Source organism: Haliaeetus leucocephalus, unplaced genomic scaffold (assembly GCF_000737465.1).
Source record: "Haliaeetus leucocephalus isolate CR32 unplaced genomic scaffold, Haliaeetus_leucocephalus-4.0 Scaffold224, whole genome shotgun sequence".
NCBI classification, from domain to species: Eukaryota; Metazoa; Chordata; class Aves; order Accipitriformes; family Accipitridae; genus Haliaeetus; species Haliaeetus leucocephalus.
In genome coordinates, this window is record NW_010972660.1 from 538,501 (window position 1) to 556,930 (window position 18,430).

The 18,430-nt window shown below is 51.6% G+C and overlaps 1 protein-coding gene across 1 annotated transcript in view; it reads left to right on the forward strand.

Moving 5' to 3' along the window:
* The first annotated feature begins 59 nt into the window (after nucleotides 1–59).
* The window catches only part of WDR90 (WD repeat domain 90), a 31,534-nt gene continuing 13,163 nt past the window's right edge, over nucleotides 60–18,430 (forward strand). The window contains exons 1-26 of the mRNA XM_010567048.1: nucleotides 60–102; nucleotides 195–361; nucleotides 470–646; nucleotides 929–1,067; nucleotides 1,566–1,736; nucleotides 2,705–2,828; nucleotides 3,604–3,671; nucleotides 3,766–3,875; nucleotides 5,646–5,876; nucleotides 6,493–6,561; nucleotides 7,205–7,315; nucleotides 7,426–7,571; nucleotides 7,878–7,935; nucleotides 9,510–9,628; nucleotides 9,846–10,007; nucleotides 10,793–10,923; nucleotides 12,067–12,183; nucleotides 12,719–12,954; nucleotides 13,419–13,558; nucleotides 14,130–14,260; nucleotides 15,498–15,628; nucleotides 16,121–16,282; nucleotides 16,567–16,695; nucleotides 17,250–17,383; nucleotides 17,479–17,516; nucleotides 17,999–18,118. Of these exons, the coding sequence (XP_010565350.1) occupies nucleotides 60–102; nucleotides 195–361; nucleotides 470–646; nucleotides 929–1,067; nucleotides 1,566–1,736; nucleotides 2,705–2,828; nucleotides 3,604–3,671; nucleotides 3,766–3,875; nucleotides 5,646–5,876; nucleotides 6,493–6,561; nucleotides 7,205–7,315; nucleotides 7,426–7,571; nucleotides 7,878–7,935; nucleotides 9,510–9,628; nucleotides 9,846–10,007; nucleotides 10,793–10,923; nucleotides 12,067–12,183; nucleotides 12,719–12,954; nucleotides 13,419–13,558; nucleotides 14,130–14,260; nucleotides 15,498–15,628; nucleotides 16,121–16,282; nucleotides 16,567–16,695; nucleotides 17,250–17,383; nucleotides 17,479–17,516; nucleotides 17,999–18,118 (3,364 nt within the window). The remainder of the gene's footprint in view (nucleotides 103–194; nucleotides 362–469; nucleotides 647–928; nucleotides 1,068–1,565; nucleotides 1,737–2,704; nucleotides 2,829–3,603; nucleotides 3,672–3,765; nucleotides 3,876–5,645; nucleotides 5,877–6,492; nucleotides 6,562–7,204; nucleotides 7,316–7,425; nucleotides 7,572–7,877; nucleotides 7,936–9,509; nucleotides 9,629–9,845; nucleotides 10,008–10,792; nucleotides 10,924–12,066; nucleotides 12,184–12,718; nucleotides 12,955–13,418; nucleotides 13,559–14,129; nucleotides 14,261–15,497; nucleotides 15,629–16,120; nucleotides 16,283–16,566; nucleotides 16,696–17,249; nucleotides 17,384–17,478; nucleotides 17,517–17,998; nucleotides 18,119–18,430) is intronic.

Genomic DNA, 18,430 nt, shown 5'->3' on the forward strand with positions numbered 1-18,430 from the left:
CGGGTCACGGAGATAACGGGGGCGTCACCAGGGCTGGGGAGACTCGGGGCACGGAGGTCATGGGCCCGTCACCGGGACTGGTGGGGGGCTCGGAGCACGGACGTACCGGCGGCATCACCAGGCTTGGGGCACGAGGGCGATACCGGGGCTGGGGGGACTCGGGACACGGAGATAACGCGGTGTCAACAGGGCAGGGGTCCCCGGTACAGGGGGTAACAGGAGGCGTCCGGGCGGGGGTACCGTTCCCCCGCCGATCCCGGTACCGGCAGCCTGGCAGCGTCCCTACCTGAACATCTTCAAGCATTTCCGCGTGGAGGAGTGGAAGCGCTCCGCCAGGGAGGGGGACGTGGCCGCCCTCACGGTAACGGGGGCACCGGCACCACGGGGTAGGGGGGGGACGACCGGTTGCAGGTGGGCAGCGCTGACACTCCCCCCGCCCCCCAATCACCCCTTTCTGTGGTTTCGGAAGGATGCGAGGCTGAAGGGAACCGTCTACCGGATCCGGGGCTCTGTCCCCACCAGCAGCTACCTGCAGCTGCCCCGGACGGGGACGCAGTCGCTGGGGCTGGCAGGGCGCTACCTCTACCTGCTCTTCAAGCCCATGGCCCGCAAGCACTTCGTCGTCCACCTGGACGTCGCCACCGAGGTACATGATGCGTGGCGGCCTCGTTAAATCACCGTCGTTAGTGTCGTGGCCCGATTGGAGGACCAGGGTGGGTGGCAGTGGTGGTCTTCTGTGCTTGGGGAGTGCAGAACTTGGTTGGTCTTTGTTGCTGCTGGTGGGTTACCCCAGGCTGGAGATGGTTTCCATCCTCGTGGCATCTCTAGTGGGGACAGGGGACGTGGCCAGGCGCCTTCTCCTCTGCAGCATTTCCCTGCCAAAGCCACCAGGGTGACTAAAGCTCTGTGCATGTGTCTGTCTTCTCAGGAAAACCAGGTGGTTCGCATCTCTTTCTCCAACCTCTTTAAGGAGTTCAAATCCACAGCCACCTGGCTGCAGTTCCCCTTCATCTGTGGAGCAGCCAATGGCTCAGTGTACGACTGCACGGCCAGGGCGTCCAGGCGGGGTGAGGAGCGTGTGTGGTGCAGGCGCTGCTGCCTGCGGCACAGTTGGGACCAGGCTGGCAGGTCACTACCGAAATAAATTGTTAGGAAATAAACTGAGTTCAGAAGTTGACTTGATGCGTTTGAGGAAGGTGAAGAGTGGTGGTCCTGAGCAGGAGAACCTCAGCAGCTGGAAGGTCGGAGCGGTAGCTCCTAGGAGGGATGTCCCCCATCCCCATTCTCCCAAGCAGTGGGGTGCACTGTCAGGCCGGGTGCAGGTCCACATAGGCAGTGGGGCTGCTTGCCTGTCCTTCCCCACCCCTGCGCCACAGTAGCGAGCTATGAGGCGTGTTTTCCCATCTTGGCACAGACAAGCCAAGCCTGCTGGGAGTCTTGCCTGGTAAATACTTTTTACTTAACCATGTTAAATCTTGTGTCTCCCATTCCGCAAGGTCTGTGGTCCAAGGTCTGTAGCATCTTTTCCCATCTTCCCTTTTGCCACCTGCCGCTCTCCTCCCCAGATCTCGTGGGATCAGCCCCTGCTGACGTGCGCTGGACCTGCCTGGTGCTTGACCTGCACTCCATCCTCTCCCTCTACCTCAACCGCCATTACAGCCACCTGAAGAGCATCAAGCTCTGCTCCAACCTGCTGGTGAAAAACCTCTGCACGAGCGACTTGGTGTTCGATCCAGGTGAGGAGCTGAGACCTCAGGGTAGCCTCCAGTTTCTCCTGTGACTCCAACCCAGCCTGGATGGAATCCATGGGGGTTTAAAGCTGTTTTTGCAGGTGTGGTGCCAGCAGGGGTGTTAGCCCTGGCAGAGCGCTAGGCTGCCGTTACTGGAGCAGTACGATATGAAGCAGAAAGGGCAAAATACTTAGTATGATGTTAAGTTTCCATGTGTGCTGGTGAATACAATCTCCCGACCTCTAGAGGAAAGCGTCCTCTCATTTTCCAGCTGTAAAAGTGAACGAGAAAAGCAAAGTTAAATATCTTACCAAGGTTAGAATTTTTTTTCAGGGGAAAAAAATTAAAGGTGTTACCAAGCCTTGCTTTTCCAAGGCCTGTGCTTTTATCTGCCGGAAGGGCCTGTGGCTTTTTCTGTCTCAGAAATCTTCCAACCTACTTTTTTTATCCACCTGCTCAGTGTGGCAGAGGCGCTTCAGTCAAAACCTTTGTTTCTGCCTTTCTTTTTTTGTGCTGGAAATCTGCCCGAACCGACTGGCCTGCTGGAAAGCATCAGTGAGGAGGAAGTTATAGATGCTGCTTTCTGATTCCTGAAATTTCTTATATCTTGAAGACTTCCATGAAGTTACAAACACATGAAGGACATAAGACAGGAAAATGAGAACAGAGCCTTAACACAAATCACATGAAACTGCTGAATCACTGAATAGAAAACTAAGTGGATCTTGGGCCTGGGGGATTTATAACTCGATACCAAGGGTTTATGCTCTGGGGTCTTCTTTGGAGGTTGATATTTTCAGGAATACTCCTGTGCAAAGGTGTGTTAGTTTATAATAGACCTCAGGGTTGTAATTTTTGTTTTTCAGGTGTTCTCAACGAGGGAAGTGGTTTGTGCCCATGTCCCACAGGAAACATGATTTCAGTTAGCTCCATGGGCCTTGGAGAATTCACTCTCTTTGTCTCTGTACTGCCAGGTGTGACCTTCTCCGAGGCCCGGCAAGCTGACCTGGCCTGCCACAGGGTCGCTCCCATGCCGCGGGAAATGGCTTTCCCTGTCCCGAAGGGAGAGAAGTGGCATGACCTCTATGACTACATCAGGTATGGCTGCTCTCAGCTGCACTTGAACCCACTGCGGCTCTGAGACCTCCCTGTTCCCTGGGAGAAAGCAGGACAGGTAACGCCGCTTAAGGAATGACAGATCCAGACAAACCTGGGGCTCGAGTGGAAACATTTTGGTCACCACAACTCCAGCATTTAGGTGTCATTAACACATCTACCCTTGTCAGCTTAATTGCTGATCGGTGATGTTTCGGGGCAGAAAAAAGGCTGTAGAGCACTCCTGTGCCTGGCATTAACACCAGTCCTCTCTCTCAATGGTCTCTTGCTGGGATTGCTCCTGTGGCTAACTTAGCATAATGCAAGCATTTCTTCTGTGTGTTCTGTTCCTAGGGAGCACTTCAGCCTCTTGCTAAGTTAAAGGGTAGTCTGATAGGGGCTGCTGAGCTGTCATCGACCATAATGCCTCTTCGGGGGGCAGCTGTAAGCGTACTTTCCTCAGCTTCGGTGCTGGGCTCCCATCCGTGTTGAGGTTTTTGCCAGAGAACCATGTCGGTCATAAATTGCAGCTCATTGCAGTCATTGGCGTAGCCGTGTTGCCTGAAGCGTGCAGTGCCAAGTTAACCTCTGGAAAGTAATGGTGTAGATCAGACCTGGGAGAGGCTTTAGTATCCCTGTATTTGGGGGAGGATGGGGCAAAAGGGGGAATCTTACAGGAGACAGTGAAGAGGCTTGATAACAGTGAGTTATCAAGTGGGATTCCTAGGTGCCAGTGCAATATCCCCATTACACGGCGCTTTCCTCTGATTTTGCTCAGGTTCCCATCTGAAGGGTCCAAGGTGCTGTACGACTCCATCCAGAAGAGCTGTGCTGGTCATGTGGCAGGTGGGAAGGCTGGGGACAGCAGCCCAGGCTGTGCCACCCTGGGTGGATGCCTTGGGTTTCCAAAAAAGCCCAACCCACTCCTCATGTTACCCAGGTGGCCAAGTCTCAGGGGACCCTCTCTGCCAGCTGCCCCAGCCGGTGACACTCACCAAAGCAGTCCGTGACCGACTGTCCCTCATCCATCAGATAACCAGTCCCAAAGCTGTAAGTGCACTGTGGAAGAGCCTGCAACTTCTTCCTTTCTGCCTCCCATGGAGTTTTCCCCACATCTTGTCTTTGAGTCCCTTTATTTAAGACATAGAAGCTGCTTGTTGTCATTTGCAGCTGATCTGGGTATGGTCTGTTGACCGCAGTCCCGCAGTTAATGACTGGGTGGTTCAGTCTGGCGTAGCACAGAGCAGAGACAAGATAAATGCCGAGTACCTCATAATCTCCAGACATCTATCCTCCCTGTCTCAGCTGAGGCAGCAAATAGTTATGTCTTCAAATTATAGATAGGAAATGAGGACTGGAGACTAAAGAACTTGATCAGGTGCCCTCAGGGAGCAGAGCAGTGTGTGGAGTCTGGATTGCAGGCAGCTGCCCTCACCGCTGATTTCTCCTTCCCTGCTGGTGGTGATGTGGGAGCTGGTGCTCGGACTGGCTTACCAGACAACATGGTGATGGGCTTTTGGAGAGGGACTGGGGGATGCCATCCTTCTCACACTGCGGAGGGGGAGAAAACGAGGAGCGCGACCACTTTGCTGTTCTGAACTGGGATGTGCTGAGCCAGCTGGCCAGGTGCTTTTAGGCTCCTTTGCTCACTGGAGAGAGGGCAGCTCTTGTAGAGACTGTTCAAGGCTGGATCTTTCCTGGGGCTCTGGTTTGCTGTCTGGAGGAGGTGAACTGTGCACGGACAACACTGGGAGTGTAGGGAGAGACGACACCAAGTTGGGAGGCAGGGTCGATCTGCTTGAGTGTAGGGAGGCTCTGCAAAGAGATCTGGACAGGCTGGATCGATGGGCTGAGGCCAATCGTATGAAGTTCAACAAGGCCAAGCGCCTGGTCCTGCACTTTGGTCACAGCAACCTCATGCAGTGCTACAGGCTTGGGGAAGAGTGGCTGGAAAGCTGCCCGGCAGAGAAAGACCTGGGGGTGCTGGTCAACAGCTGGCTGAATATGAGCCAGCAGTGTGCCCAGGTGGCCAAGAAGGCCAACGGCATCCTGGCCTGTATCAGAAATAGTGTGGCCAGCAGGAGCAGGGAGGTGATTGTTCCCCTGTGCTTGGCACTGGTGAGGCCGCACCTCGAGTCCTGTGTTCAGTTTTGGGCCCCTCACTACAAGAAAGACATTGAGGTGCTGGAGCAGGTTCAGAGAAGGGCAACCGAGTTGGTGAGGGGCCTGGAGCATAAGTGTTATGAGGAGTGGCTGAGGGAGCTGGGGCTGTTTAGTCTGGAGAAGAGGAGGCTGAGGGGAGACCTTATTGCTCTCTACAACTACCTGAAAGGGGGTTGTAGTGAGGTGGGTGCTGGTCTCTTCTGTCAGGTGGCTGGAGATAGGACAAGAGGAAATGGCCTCAAGTTGAGGCAAGGGAGATTTAGGTTAGATATTAGGAAAAATTTTTTTACTGAGAGGGTTGTCAGATACTGGAATAGGCTGCCCAGGGAAGTGGTTGAGTCACCATCCCTGGAGGTATTCAAAAAGCGAGTAGACGGGGTACTTCAGGACATGGTTTAGTGGGCATGGATGATGGCTGGACTCGATGATCTTGAAGGTCTTTTCCAACCTAAATGATTCTATGATTCTGTGATTCTATGAGAGTGGCTGATTAACATACCTGGCCACAGGCTCGCCCTCCATGTTGCTCCATCCTTGTTTGTATTGCTGTGAAGAGTCACTCAGGAGAGACACGGGTGTCTCCCTGCCGCTGCCTTTGCAGTGGGTGGAAAGTGCTGGGAGGAGGGCTGATCTGTCTGAGGCTTTGCTCTTTCTCAGATGCCGCGCCGGTGTCCTGTAATTACAAAAAGCATCCCTGAGGTTAACTTGACAGCCCCGGGGCTTCCAAGAGCCGTGCCTGCTGCAGACCAGGAACTAGAGAAGAACCAGAGACCTCACAGTGCAGGGGACACTGGGCAGTCACCGGTAGTCAGTGACGGTGGCATCCACGTGTACGCTCACCACAGGAGCAAACAAACCATCCGAGCTGTCCACACCAGCTCAGAGGAGGTGGGTGATGCGCTGAGGAGTCACAGCAGTGCAAGGGTGGCTTTGGGACACTTACAGCTGGTGCTTGTGAACCCAGCAATGCAAGCTTCAGGCTGGAGTTTCAGTTAATTCTATGGAGTCCTTTTGCTGGCATTTTTCTGACTAGCAGTTCTCCTTTCCACTAGTATCTTGTCTTGAAAGAGGGACCCTGTGTTCAAATGAACTGACCTTAAGCCAATAATATATGTTTACTAATTTGCCCAGAGCGTGTACAGGAAGGGCCCTGGACCAGGCGTGCCGTCCAGCAGGAGAGCCTCTGCCTGCAGGGTAAGAGGACAGCCTTTCCCACAGCAGCCGTTGGCTCTCTGGGCATCCCCAGGGCACTGGGAAGGGCTGGTTGTAACCTCCCAGCCCGGGTGGGAGAGCTGCTTAACACTGGGAAATCCCAGCTCCTCCTTCCCGCCAGATTTTACTTCTGCCAGGTTAAATACTTTAAAGCCATTCCCTCTACCGGGAGAGAACCCAAAGCTGCCTCTGTGCTTTAGAGAGAAACTAGCAATGGGGACAGAGGGGCCCCGTGGGTGGAGGACTTCAGTCCAGCTCTTAAGTGTGACAGTGCTGTCTGTTTTTTTTCCAGAGGCTCTTACCAGATCCCATCCTGAAGCTGAGAATGATTATTGGCTTTGGAGGCTACAGCACCAAATGGGTCGGTAGCTTAAACAGTTTCGGGAGTTGATCTGTAATCATGTGGCCAAGGTATTGATTTTTTGGAGGCATGAAAGGCAGCTGAGTGCCACCGTTCCTGCACTTCTTGATGGGGAAAATGACCCCAAAGCAGATGGGCATGAGCTTATGTTTGTGCACGGGTCTTCCATTGTTACAATGATGAATTAGAAATTATGGGGGCCTTTTAGATCTCACGGTTTCTGTGTTTTAACATGTTAAAATTAGAGCTGCTCTGTAGGAGTCTGGAAAGGAAGGGCTGTGTTTTGGATTGTTTCCATGAGACACTGTGTCTTGCAGGAGCCCAGCTTGCGGTCTGTGTTAGGGTAAAGAAAGGGTCATTTTGGTTCAGCCAGTTCAAGGTTCTGCCAACATCATTTTCCTTGTATCTGCTGTTCATGTAGTAGACCTGATTGGTATGAGAATCCACTGAATTAAGTAGGATGTTGACTGGGCTCGTAGTTTTCCTTTGCGAGTTAGAAGAGTACTTGTTGTATGGGAGAGCATCCTCTCACCTGCACACGTGCAGCAGATCTCCTGTTGCAGAAATCTCTGTGGGCCCAGCCTAGGACCTGAGGCACCTCTGGAGGATCTGCAGCCCTCTCATTCCTGTCTCGGTGCTGCAGGCGCTGTGGACTCAGAACAACGCTGCAGTGGTCTACCCCTGCCATGCTGTTATAGTGACCCTGCAGATCCAGACCGGAGAGCAGAGGTTCTTCACTGGACACACAGATAAGGTGAGCATAACTCTCCTTACCAAGCCCTGCGGCAGCGCTGTCCTTGTAACCCCAAATGTACCCCTGGTCCCAGCTCTCCTTGAGAGCCTCTAAACTGGTGCTTCCCACAGGTGTCGGCGCTGGCCTTCAATGGGAACAGCACCTTGCTGGCTTCCGCGCAGGCTGGTTCCCTGAGTGTGGTGCGCCTCTGGGACTTCCCGACAGGCAGCTGCCTCTCAGTGTTTAAAACCCACGTCCACTCCCTCTCGTCCCTGAGGTGGGTTTCAGCCTGAGTGCAGGGATGTGTTCAGGTGGGTTAAGTGTTGCTGCATGGCAGCTTTTCTGTGCTATTTGTGTGTGATAAACCAGGGGTGAATTATAGCTCTCCTTCAGCTGCCTCTGTTTATCACTGAGACATGCTGGCAGCTGGCCCAGAACAGCTGATACCCTGCCAGTTGCCTCCTGAGCTTATCCCTCAGGTCTTGCTGTCTTCCCATACCCTGAACTTGTCCCTTTTTATTCCTCACTGAGATGCACTTGGGGTACAAGGAGCTCCATTTCAGCAGGTGGCCTCTTCTTGCAGCTTTTCCTACAGCGGAGCTGTTCTGTGTGGCGTCGGAAAGGATGGGCATGGCAAAACGGTGAGAACTGAAACTTGGTTTTGGAGGTTTCCCTGCCCTGTGAACAAGTGACATGAGATGGCTGTTCTCCCACATTATGTAGTTATTTTGCAGACAGACCTCTGCTCTGGGCTTTCCTAGACATGTTCTTCATTGTAGTCAGAGAGAGATCCCTTTCTCATTAACTGCTTAGAAAATACTTTCCTTCTACCTGATGCTTATTAGTGTTTGTATGCACGTTCCTCAGCTGCAAGCAAACAAATCCTTTTGGAAGCAGCCCGAGAGACCTGCTTGGGTTGAGCTTTGGGGCTGTTTCTGTCCCTGGTGTGGTCCCAGCTATAAGCCCAGGCAGGGTGATGAAGGTGGCTGTGTGATTCTGCCTGCACCCTACGGGGATCGCTGCAGGCTCGGGAGCAGCAGTGCTGCCTGCCTCTGCAGCCGTTCTGGCCCACCCGGCTGAGGGTGACGCGTCTTTGTGTGGCATTTCAAGCTGGAAGGCTTGCAAGCACATAGTGAAGGAATGGGAATTGAAATGGGAGGTTCAGCACTGACTGGAGCCCCAACCCCCCCTTTTTTTTATAGCATTTAGGGCAAGATGCAAGGTTTAATCTTTCAGTTCTGAGCATTGCAGGCATCGCTGCTGGAAGGGATGCGGGGCACTGAAGCTACCGCCCACCAGTGTAGCTAGGGGATGACGCACATCCCATGTGTAGCAGTCAAAAATAAAATTGTTTCATGGGACTGGGGGTTTTGCTTTATCTGTGGAACTGTTTTCATCCACTGATCCCTTATTGACGACCACCAGCAATTAGCTGTGCCATCGCTAACTGTGTACTGCCTGCAGGAAAAAACAAACAGTGCTCTGTTTTTTCCCCAGCATGCAGCAGCAGTCTGTGATTTGGGTGGGAGCTGGGGAGCTGAAACTGGGGAGGGGGGATCAATAGGGTGAAAGCAGAATGGGAGAACGGGGCAGGCTGGGGGACTGGCCAGGAGCACCTCTCTCTGGGTGATGCCTCAGCCCATCCCAGCCTCTGAGGTGATTCTGTGGCTGTTTTTAATACTGTTCTGAAATGCAGAGCATCAAATCACCTGCATTTCTTCACCCATCTCCCCCTTTCCTTTGGGGAAGGGGTTTGACTCTCTTGCCCCTCGTGATGGGCACTGCCAGCACTCAAACCTGCATTGGAGCAAAGTGCTGTGAGAGCCAGTGCAGCCAGACACGTGCTACCTCCAGCTCTTGCAGACCAGCTCAGCCCTGGTACGGCTCTTATATCTCAGCAGGCAGGGTTCCCACTCCTCTGTGGATTTTCTTTCCAAGTCTGAGCCCTGTTGCCAGGCAGCCCTGGGGTTTAGAACCTATAATTATGGATGCCAGACAAGTATATTGCCATGAAGCTTTGCAAAGCTGTTGGACTGTCCTAAACACTCTGTGCGAGAGGTTTTTTTTTCCCCCTGCTTCGACTGTTATCGATACTTTGTGCCTGGCTCCAAAGCAGGCTCCCATATGTGCAGCTGGTCAGCTGCTGTGATGAAAAGCTCTTGCTGCCAAGGTTTCCATGTTTGAGGAGCTCTGCTATCATGTTTTCTTGCTTCAGATGGTGGTGGTATGGAATGCTGCTCAGGTGACCCGTGGCGGAGAGGTGGCTGTGCTGGCCAAAGCGCACACGGATGTGGACATCCAGGCCTTGAAGATTGCTTTTTTTGATGATACCAGGTAGCATGCAAAGAAAATAAATCAAAAGCATTGGTTCTGGCATGGCTGCGGGGGTAATTGTGCTGCTGCAGCCGTCCAGGCTTGCAGGAGTAGGGTGCTAGAGTTACCATTCCTGTTCTCAGTCCTTGCTGTCAGGTGGTGGACCTTGGGGCACTGAGCTTTCACCAGGGTCTTGGAGAGTCCTGCCCTGGTCCTCACACAGTCTCTCCCGGGACAGGATGGTATCATGCGGCCGGGACAACATCAGGCTGTGGCGAGTGCGGAGTGGAGCGTTGCGCTCGTGTCCCATCAATCTGGGCGAGTACCATTCCCTGGAGTTCACAGACCTGGCCTTCGAGGAGGGGCACACGGCTGAGCGGGAGCCGGAGGACCGCACACTGTAAGGGGCTGCTGGGCTCCACTGTCATCCATCCACAGGGCAGCCTGCCAGGAGGGAGCTCTACGGCTCTCGGCTGCCTTTAGCAGCCTCCTTCCCCCTCCTCTGCAGGAGCATGGCATTTTGTTTGGGTTTTCCCTGCAAAATAGAGGTGCTTCCTGGAGCTGGGAGAGCCTCTCCCCTCCTCAGCATGCTTTACTTCCCAAAAGAGGTTCAGCTGCTTGCAGAATAGCCCAAGAAATGGGTCTTTCCTCTTATTGTACTAGTGTTTTGCTGTATTTAGTGAATCTCTCCCCAACCTGAGGCTTGTGGTTAGCTTTCTTTTGGCAGCGGGAGGAGTGTGGTGCATATCCTCTCGCATATAGATAGATACACACTTTTATTTGTTGTTTTATTTTAATTGTCAAAGCCAGACCTTTGTTGCTACCACATACTGTTCCATAAAGGCAGAGCTGTCAGCTCAGCTGGCCCTGCATTCCCCCGGGCTGTGTCCTGTGGCAGAGAGGTTCCTTTCTGAAGTCTATGCCAAGCTTTTAGCTCTTTTGCTAATTAATGTTTCAAAGGGACAAGACATAAAATAGGAAGCTCTGACTTGGTTGTAGATTTGTAGGGTAGTGCATGGAAGGGTGCCTTTGGACACCTCGTTGACCTGTTAGGTTACTGTGAACCAGAATTGCTTTCCATCAGGCAAACAGTTTAATGCGTAAACCAAGGGTTTTTACTAAACCACACCAGCACAGCCCCTCTTAACCCTGGCGTGCCAGAGCAAGGCTCTCTTTCCTTTACAGCTTTGTCTGCAGCAAGAGCGGCCACGTCCTGGAGGTGGACTACAAGAATGTCTGCATGAAGAGCGTACGGCGGCTCCTGCCTGCACAGCCCCAGGGCTGCCAGTGGCAGGACAAGGCAAGCAGCGGCACAGGTAGGAGTATCTGCAGGCAGGGAGGAGGGGGCTGGCAAGGGAGTACCTCAACCATTGTCAGGGGCAGAAATTAACTCAAACAAATCTCTGGTAAAATAAACCAGCTATTTACCTACTGCTAAGGATTATTTTGGGTTGATTAGATCATTGCTAGCTATTTGCCTCAAGTACTGCAAATAATCTTAGTACAGCAAAGTATCATTTTAAGAAAGAATTTTAGCGTTTTAAATGCTGATTGCACTTTCAGAGAAACACTACTTTTAGAAACATGAAACAAGGTCTTAATTTGCTGATGGGAGTCTTAATGTAGAGATGGAAAGAAAGCTAAGCAGACCAACGAAAAAGATGAATTCGGGGCTTTTTTCATTATTCAGCCTGTGCAGAGTGTTTGGGAAATCTTTGTTGCTGTATACTAAGTAGTACAGCTTTCAGCTCTTCCATTAATTTTAACAGCGGGAAGAATTCACTTTCAAGTGTGATTGCTCTGATATCTTAAAACTTAGTGCATAGTTTACTTTGGCAAATTGAGCTAATTAATCTAGAGCATGCCCCTTTGAGAGGTATGTAACTCTGGTTCTTGCTTCATGGGCGAGAAAATACCCAAGAGGAGATGAAACGATGTCCTTGGGTGTCCTCCTGGTAGCAGTGCTGGCTCTCAGGATGGACTTTATATCTGAATCAAAATGGACTTTATACCTGAATCAAAAAATCCCAGTTTCCGTTGATCTGTATGCTCTCTCCCTTCTCACTACACTGCAGAGAGGATGTGAGACATGGAAATGAAAGGGGTTTGTATCTCAGGCAGTTATCTAGGACATCCCTTGCTACAAGATCCTGTTCAAGGCAAAAATATGGCAGGGTTTAATGAGTGATAAGAATTTTCTGTGCCTGGCGAGAGTTGCACGGTGGTAAAGAGGAGTGCTGGAAAGGGACAGGGACTGAACATGTTTTGAGTCCTGAGAAGGGCTAGCTGAGACTCTTCAGCCTATACTGTCAGTCACCGTGGGATTCCTGGCTGCTGCTTCTGAGACTTCAGCCACTGGTGTGGGTGGACCACTGGACTCAGCTCTTGGATGAGGTAACCCTCAGTTTGAGTTTTCTTGTTTCAACTGTACAAGGTAGTGTCATTTTTTGGGTTTTCAGGCCCTGGGATCGCTATAAACAGTATTAGCATCTCCTCAACCTTCTGTGCCACGGGTTCAGAAGATGGCTACCTGCGGCTGTGGCCACTGGACTTCTCAGCTGTTGTCTTAGAGGCAGGTGAGTAGAGCTGGGAGTGGCCCTTCTGAGCTCCACATCTCCATCAGCCTCTTGCTGTGAAGCCAGAGCTCCACTGCCACGTGTCCTAAAGCAATTCTCATGAACAAGGGCATCTTTTATGCTTGCTGTCTCTAGGGGTGACTGACTTGGAAGTCTTCTACTTCAACGACAATTATTCATGTTCATTCTTGTAGGAGAAAAGGAGGATCTCCTGGGTGAGAGCAGGCACTCCATCTTGATTTCTGTGCCCTCGTATCCATGGCTGATCTGTCCATGAAAAATTAGGGGAGAAGTTGAGCAGTTTTTCACTCTTTTTGAAACAATCACCATAACAGCAGAGCCTGGGGACTTCTAGAAAGGGCAGAGACTAATTTGTCACTAAACTCAAACCTGCAAGCGTTCAATCTTCAGGTCGTGGGATGCTTATTCTTTATGTGCATTACTTTCCTAAATGTGAATCTGGTTCGGTAGCTGTGTTCCAGCTGCTGCTGCTCCTTTTCCAGGGGAGTTTTCTGATTCCTGTGTCTTTCCCCAGAGCACGAGGCTCCAGTAAGTTCTGTCTGTATCAGCCCGGACAGCCACAAAGTCCTGTGCACAACCGCTGCTGGGAATCTGGGCTACCTGGATATCCAGTCCCGGGACTATAACACCCTCATGCGCTCTCACGAGGACTCTGTTTTGGCATTCTCAGTGGAGGGCATTTGGAAGCAGATGGCAACGGTGTCTCAGGACAATACCATCCGAGTCTGGGACCTTGTCTCCATGCAGCAGGTAGGTGAGACAAGAGTCAGTAGGTGTCTCGCATTTATTAATAGTCTGCCTAGTCTCTGTTTGGTCTGGTTATCAAAGCTCCACAGTTCAAGGGCCCTTAAATATCCTCCCTGAAGCATAGGGGGGTACCATGGGCAAGAAATTCTTTGGAAGTATGGAGGTCTGAGCATTTTAGCGTAATGCCTAATTTGGCCTTAGCTTCTAAAGGTATTGTTAAACAGAAATATTTTATTTTCCTCCATCTTTTGAATATTGCTTTTTAACACAAAACATAATATCCAAGGGCTTTATCTAAATGCCCAAAGACCCAGGATTTCACTGGGCTTTAGATCCATTGAGGCAAGATCAGATTTCTATTGGGGGCCACACTCGCGGTGGAGGTCTGAGGCTGTTTTGTTGTTACGTATGGCTGCCAGGTAGAGCTTTATCCAGCTTTGTGCCTGCAGTGTGTCTCTTCCCCGCAGCTGTATGACTTCACAGCTGCAGACGAAATGCCGTGTGCTGTGGCCTTTCACCCTACCCAGCAGATCCTGGCCTGTGGCTTTGATAGCGGGATGGTGCGGACCTTCAGCTTGGCTGCCTCCGATCTCCTGGTAGAGCACAAGTAAGCGCTTGCACCAGGGCAGGTATGGGTCTAACTGGGTGTTCTGGCAAGTGCCACAGTGATAAACATGGAGGTGAGAAAAGTGCTTTTCTTGAGCTCAGCAATCCTCATGTCCCAGCTGAGTGGTTTGCAGGCAGAGAAGGCCTGCTGTGCCAAGGCTCTGGGTGGTAAAAGTCCAAAGTGTGAAGGCTGTGAGGGCTTTCTTTATGACTTCCCGGTGCACAGTTGACCAACAGTAGGAAAGAGCTTGTCCTAGAGAGCAGCTGAACAGGGAGCCCTTGTGAGCCTCGGCATGGGAAGCAGAAGATGCTCCAAAGGGAGAGGGAGCATGTCCCATCCAGGGACAGCTGGAGTCCTGCACTTGCTGCTCAGTTTTCCAAAAAGTTGGAGTGTCGATTGTCCTGGGCTGCTGCAGGCATGAGCATGGTGGGGTCCTCTGCCTGTCCCTGATTATTTTGTTCTCCTGGGTTCTTCATCGTGTTGCACTCAATGTTGCTACTACTTTCTGGGGGTTTGTTTGTGGTTTTGTTTTTTTTTTCTCCTCTTTTTCATGTCTTCTGCGTTCTTTCAGGCAGCACCGCACTGTGATCACTGGACTGACCTTCTCACCAGATGGCAATTTCATGTTCAGCTCCTGTTTGCAGGGAACTCTGGCTCTTTACAGCTGTATGGTGCAGAAAAGCCATGTCCTGAGAGTCCTGGGTAAGACTCTGGGGTTCTGGGTTGCCTTTTTTCTTTTTTTATTAGCACAGACATCCTAGCACCAAAGCCAAACCAGACTCAGCCTACTCAGAGATATTTTCTGACGAACCTTCTGAGCTGTGTCATTTGTGTTTATACGGTATGTGTGAGCAAATCCTAGTGACTGCCAACCCTTCCCTACCCATCCTGGTTCAAATGCTCTCACCTTGCTTGGTGTTATGATTTCATGAATGGGCTGGAATCGCAGAGACTTATTTATGCCCAAGCCCTGACTCTTTCTATTCTGTGGATGTGGAGTTTAATTTGTTTAAACTGGATCATTTCCCTAATCCTGCCTGCAGCACAGCTGCGCAAAGAGCTATGCTGGTGAATGGAGAAGGTGGAGAGCCGCAGGCAGGGGAAGCAGTGCAGGGGCAAGGCAGCTTGAAAACGTCAATGTCGCATTTAATGTATGCTTTTGAAATGAGCTGTGGCAGCACAAGCTTGGGCCGGGAAAGGGAGCTCTGTTATGCAATACAGTACAAAGAGGAGGATCTTGCCCCAAGAAATGTGCAATTGAAGTAGGTGGAGAAAGAATAGGGGCTCAGAGAGATCAGGGGATTTGTCCAAAATCACCCAAGTTTGGTGTCAGTGCTGCAGCTGGACCTTCCCATTTTGACTCTGCTCTGAACCTGTGTTCATTGCCTGGCCATGCTCCAGGGACAGAACAGTGGAATTTTGGTAGTGGAATAAATACAGAGAATTGCTGTGATTTCTGTGGTTTTTAGACCTTTGGGTCTATCTGCCTACCAGACTGACATCAGTGTGGTGGCGTTCAGCACTGACTTCATTCTGTGCAGGGTTCTGACACCCAGGCTGCAGCTGAGATCTCACATTCATAGCTCCTTGTCACAGCTTCTTGTAATGTTAAAAAATAAACACTAAGATCAATTTTATTCCCTTGACTTTGTTCTGCTCTCCTTGAAAACACCGCACATTCAGTCAGGCCATGAGCCATGTATGTAGACCTTGTCTTTGAGGTGGTTCCCTGCATGCTTTAGGTGTTGCAGATAAAATTTGTAGCATCTTCTATGACAGAGGTTGCTTCTTTCTCAGGCCAGAATGTTAGCCCAAGGCTGATTCAAGGGCAGGAGAAGCTGCAGCTACCAGTCAGCAGCACCATCACAGAGTGAGCTGGCTGCAGCGTGGACTTTTCTCCTCTCTTCACTCTCTCTCTCTCTCTCGCTGTGGCCCTCAGGCAATGTGGTAGCCCGGGATGCCGGGAGTGGCCCGGATGCTTTGGTGGTCAGTGGGGACAGCCGTCTCTTGGCCTTCGTGGGTCCCTCCAAGTACATTGTGACTGTGATGGAGGCCTGCTCTCTAGATGAGGTACCCAGCAGGCTCCCCTTGTTCCTGGGGGAGGGTGGGGAGGGGAGGGATCATGGGCTGCAGGGTGCTGTGGGCTGGAGGGGCAACTCCCGTAAGCTGCATCAGATGTGAGAGATCAAGGGTGTTGAGCACCAGCAGTGTTGGAGAGGGCCCTTCCCTGCATAGCAGACACTTGCTCAGGGTGCTTACAATGAGGTTTGTTTTCCATTCTGTGAGATAGGAACAACAAAGTCAAGGTTTATTCTTCTTCAGCTTCATTCCCCTCTAGAAAGATAATTTGGAGAAGTGTAGACTGTCAGCTCTGACCTCTCTTTGTGAGCTGCTCTCCTAGGCGGTAGGGGACATTGCCTGGACCCTGCAGCCCCTCATTAGTTGGGAAGGAAAGAGTCTGGGGGACTCCTTAGCCTCGTGTTAGGAGAACCACAAGAGCAATCCTGAGGCTTCTGCAGTATTTGTTCCAGGACATTTGTTCAGTAGCTCCTTGTTTCACAGCTGCTGAGAGTGGACATCAGCATCCTTGATTTGAACAGCACGGCCTTGGACTCTGCGGTGAAAGTCTGCTTTGCTCCTGTGCCTCAAGGCGAGGTCCTGGTATCTACTTCTTCCAATAAAATCCTTGTGCTTGCTGCAAAAACAGGACGACTGGTGCGAGAGGTAGGACACTATGAAATTCATGCACTGACGTCTTGTGTCATGTGGGGTTTGGGCACCTCATGTCACTGTAGGAGGCTAAATGAGAGAAGAGCTCATCGTAGAGTTCACAGCCTTCAAAGAAACACAAGTGGCAAGCCTGTAGCTATCCTGGTGTGGTCGTGCTCAGGGTGAGCCTGAGCTTGTCTTTGTTTTCTGTGCTGTCACACTCGTGTCCTCTTGCTGAGGCATAAGTAAGGACGTGAACTAGCTCAGTTAATGCTGCTGGTGCCATTTCTTGTCCTCAGGTGTCTCCCGTGCACAAGCTGTCCTGTTCTTCCTTGGCGCTGAGCAAAGATGGCAGGTACCTGCTCACTGCTGGCGACAAAGTTATCAAAGTGTGGGACTATCAGATGCGCTTTGAGATCAACTTCCAGGTACTGCCCACAAGGGGAGGGAAGGAGGTTGGTGTTGCCCTGATCAAGCATTTCTGAATCCCTGGAGAAGAGAGCAGCAAATGGCCTCTGTGTGACTTGGCGCAGGGTCCCCAGTCCCAGTCTGCCCAGCAGCTGAGAAATGCAGCCCTATTCCCACATTGTAATAATGCCATGCACTGAGCACGGGCTGGGGCTGCCAAAGCACCGTGTGTAGTGAGACCCTCTGTGAAGGACAGAGGTAGGTATTGCCTCTGTGCTAGGGACAGAGCCACCCAGAGAAGAAAATGGCTCACCCAGAGTTTCAGAGGTATTGAGAGCTAGGATAAGACCTTGGGGGTTTTCAGCTTCTGCTTTCTTCTCCAGATCAGTGTGGTGAAGGTCAGCCCTAGGTTGATCAACCCTGGGTCTGAGCATTGTAGGTGTGGTGCTGGCCTCCGAGAGGATCTTCTGCTGAGGCGTGTAGACACTGGCTATGCTGGGCAGGGAGTGGAGTAACCACCGTCCTGATCGGACAGGCACGGTGGTGGAGAAGTTCAAGGCATGCTTTCTCCCAGGTGTACATCGGCCACTCGGAGCCAGTGCGCCAGGTGGCTTTCACCCCAGACCAACGGCACGTCATCAGCGTGGGAGATGCCATCTTCCTCTGGGATTTCCTGGCTCTGCCCGCAGAGAGGTCACTCCCAGCCGGGTAAGTGCACAGTGCTGGGCAGTGCCTTCCCCTGCTTCCCCTTACCTTCCCTGCCCCATCCCCTCCTGGTGTAACGCCAGTCTCTGCCTTTCCAGGGCTCATTCCTCTGAGTCTGCTCTGCTGCTGGGAGCAGGTGAGTTTGCCTCTCCTGTGAGTTGCGCTGGCCAGCAGGTTGGCAGCTCTTCCACCTCTGCTCTTCATGGCAGAGGGTAGGGGTTGGGGGTTTTTGGTTCCTTCCCTGAGGGAGTCACATAGCGAGGGGCTAACCAGCTAATTAGCCCCAAAGGACAGTCTCCAATTAACTAGCATCTCTCAGTGGGAGTCTGCCAGGGAGGGGATGTTCTGAGCAGAGCCACTCTGGTTTTTCTGGTAGGTCTTTCAGCTTTTGCCTTCTGTCTTTCCCTGCTTCTATCTCTTCTGTCTTCTTTTTCCCTGCCCTCACTGTCCCTCTCTCCATCTGTCCTTCCTTATCTTGAAGGACAGAGGAGAAGTGGCTTCTCGTGTGTAGGAGGAAGCTGAAGAAATGAGCTTGGAGGTATTACTATCGATCGACCCAGAAGGATGAGAGGATTTTAAGGGATGAAGGAAGTTACACAAACCATTTTCTTTTCACAGAAGGGAGCTCTGAGAAGCTAAAGGATGCCTCTGAGACACCTCGGCAGACAGTGCCTCTTCCATTGTTGTCCTCGCCACCATGTTTAGATGTCAGCTCTGTCCACCAAGCGGGATGTCAAAGTAAGAGGAACTGCTTGTAGGAAAGGGGAAAATTAATCTTGTTTTAGGGAAAACTCCTTGCCTACTTCAGCAGCATTCTTGGAGCCGTCCCTGCCTGTAATCCCCTTCCCGCAGACTGACAGACCAGTCTGCACTTTCCTTCCCCTAACGTGGACAAAGCCAGCCAAAGGTGTTGGGGTTCAGCACCACTTTATCCTCTGCCCTCCTGTGTAGACTAAGCTGCTGGCACAGCTGCTCTGAGGGCTATGGTAAATACCTTGCTGGACATACCCAGGTGTTGTGGTTTAACCCCAGCCAGCAACTAAGCCCCAC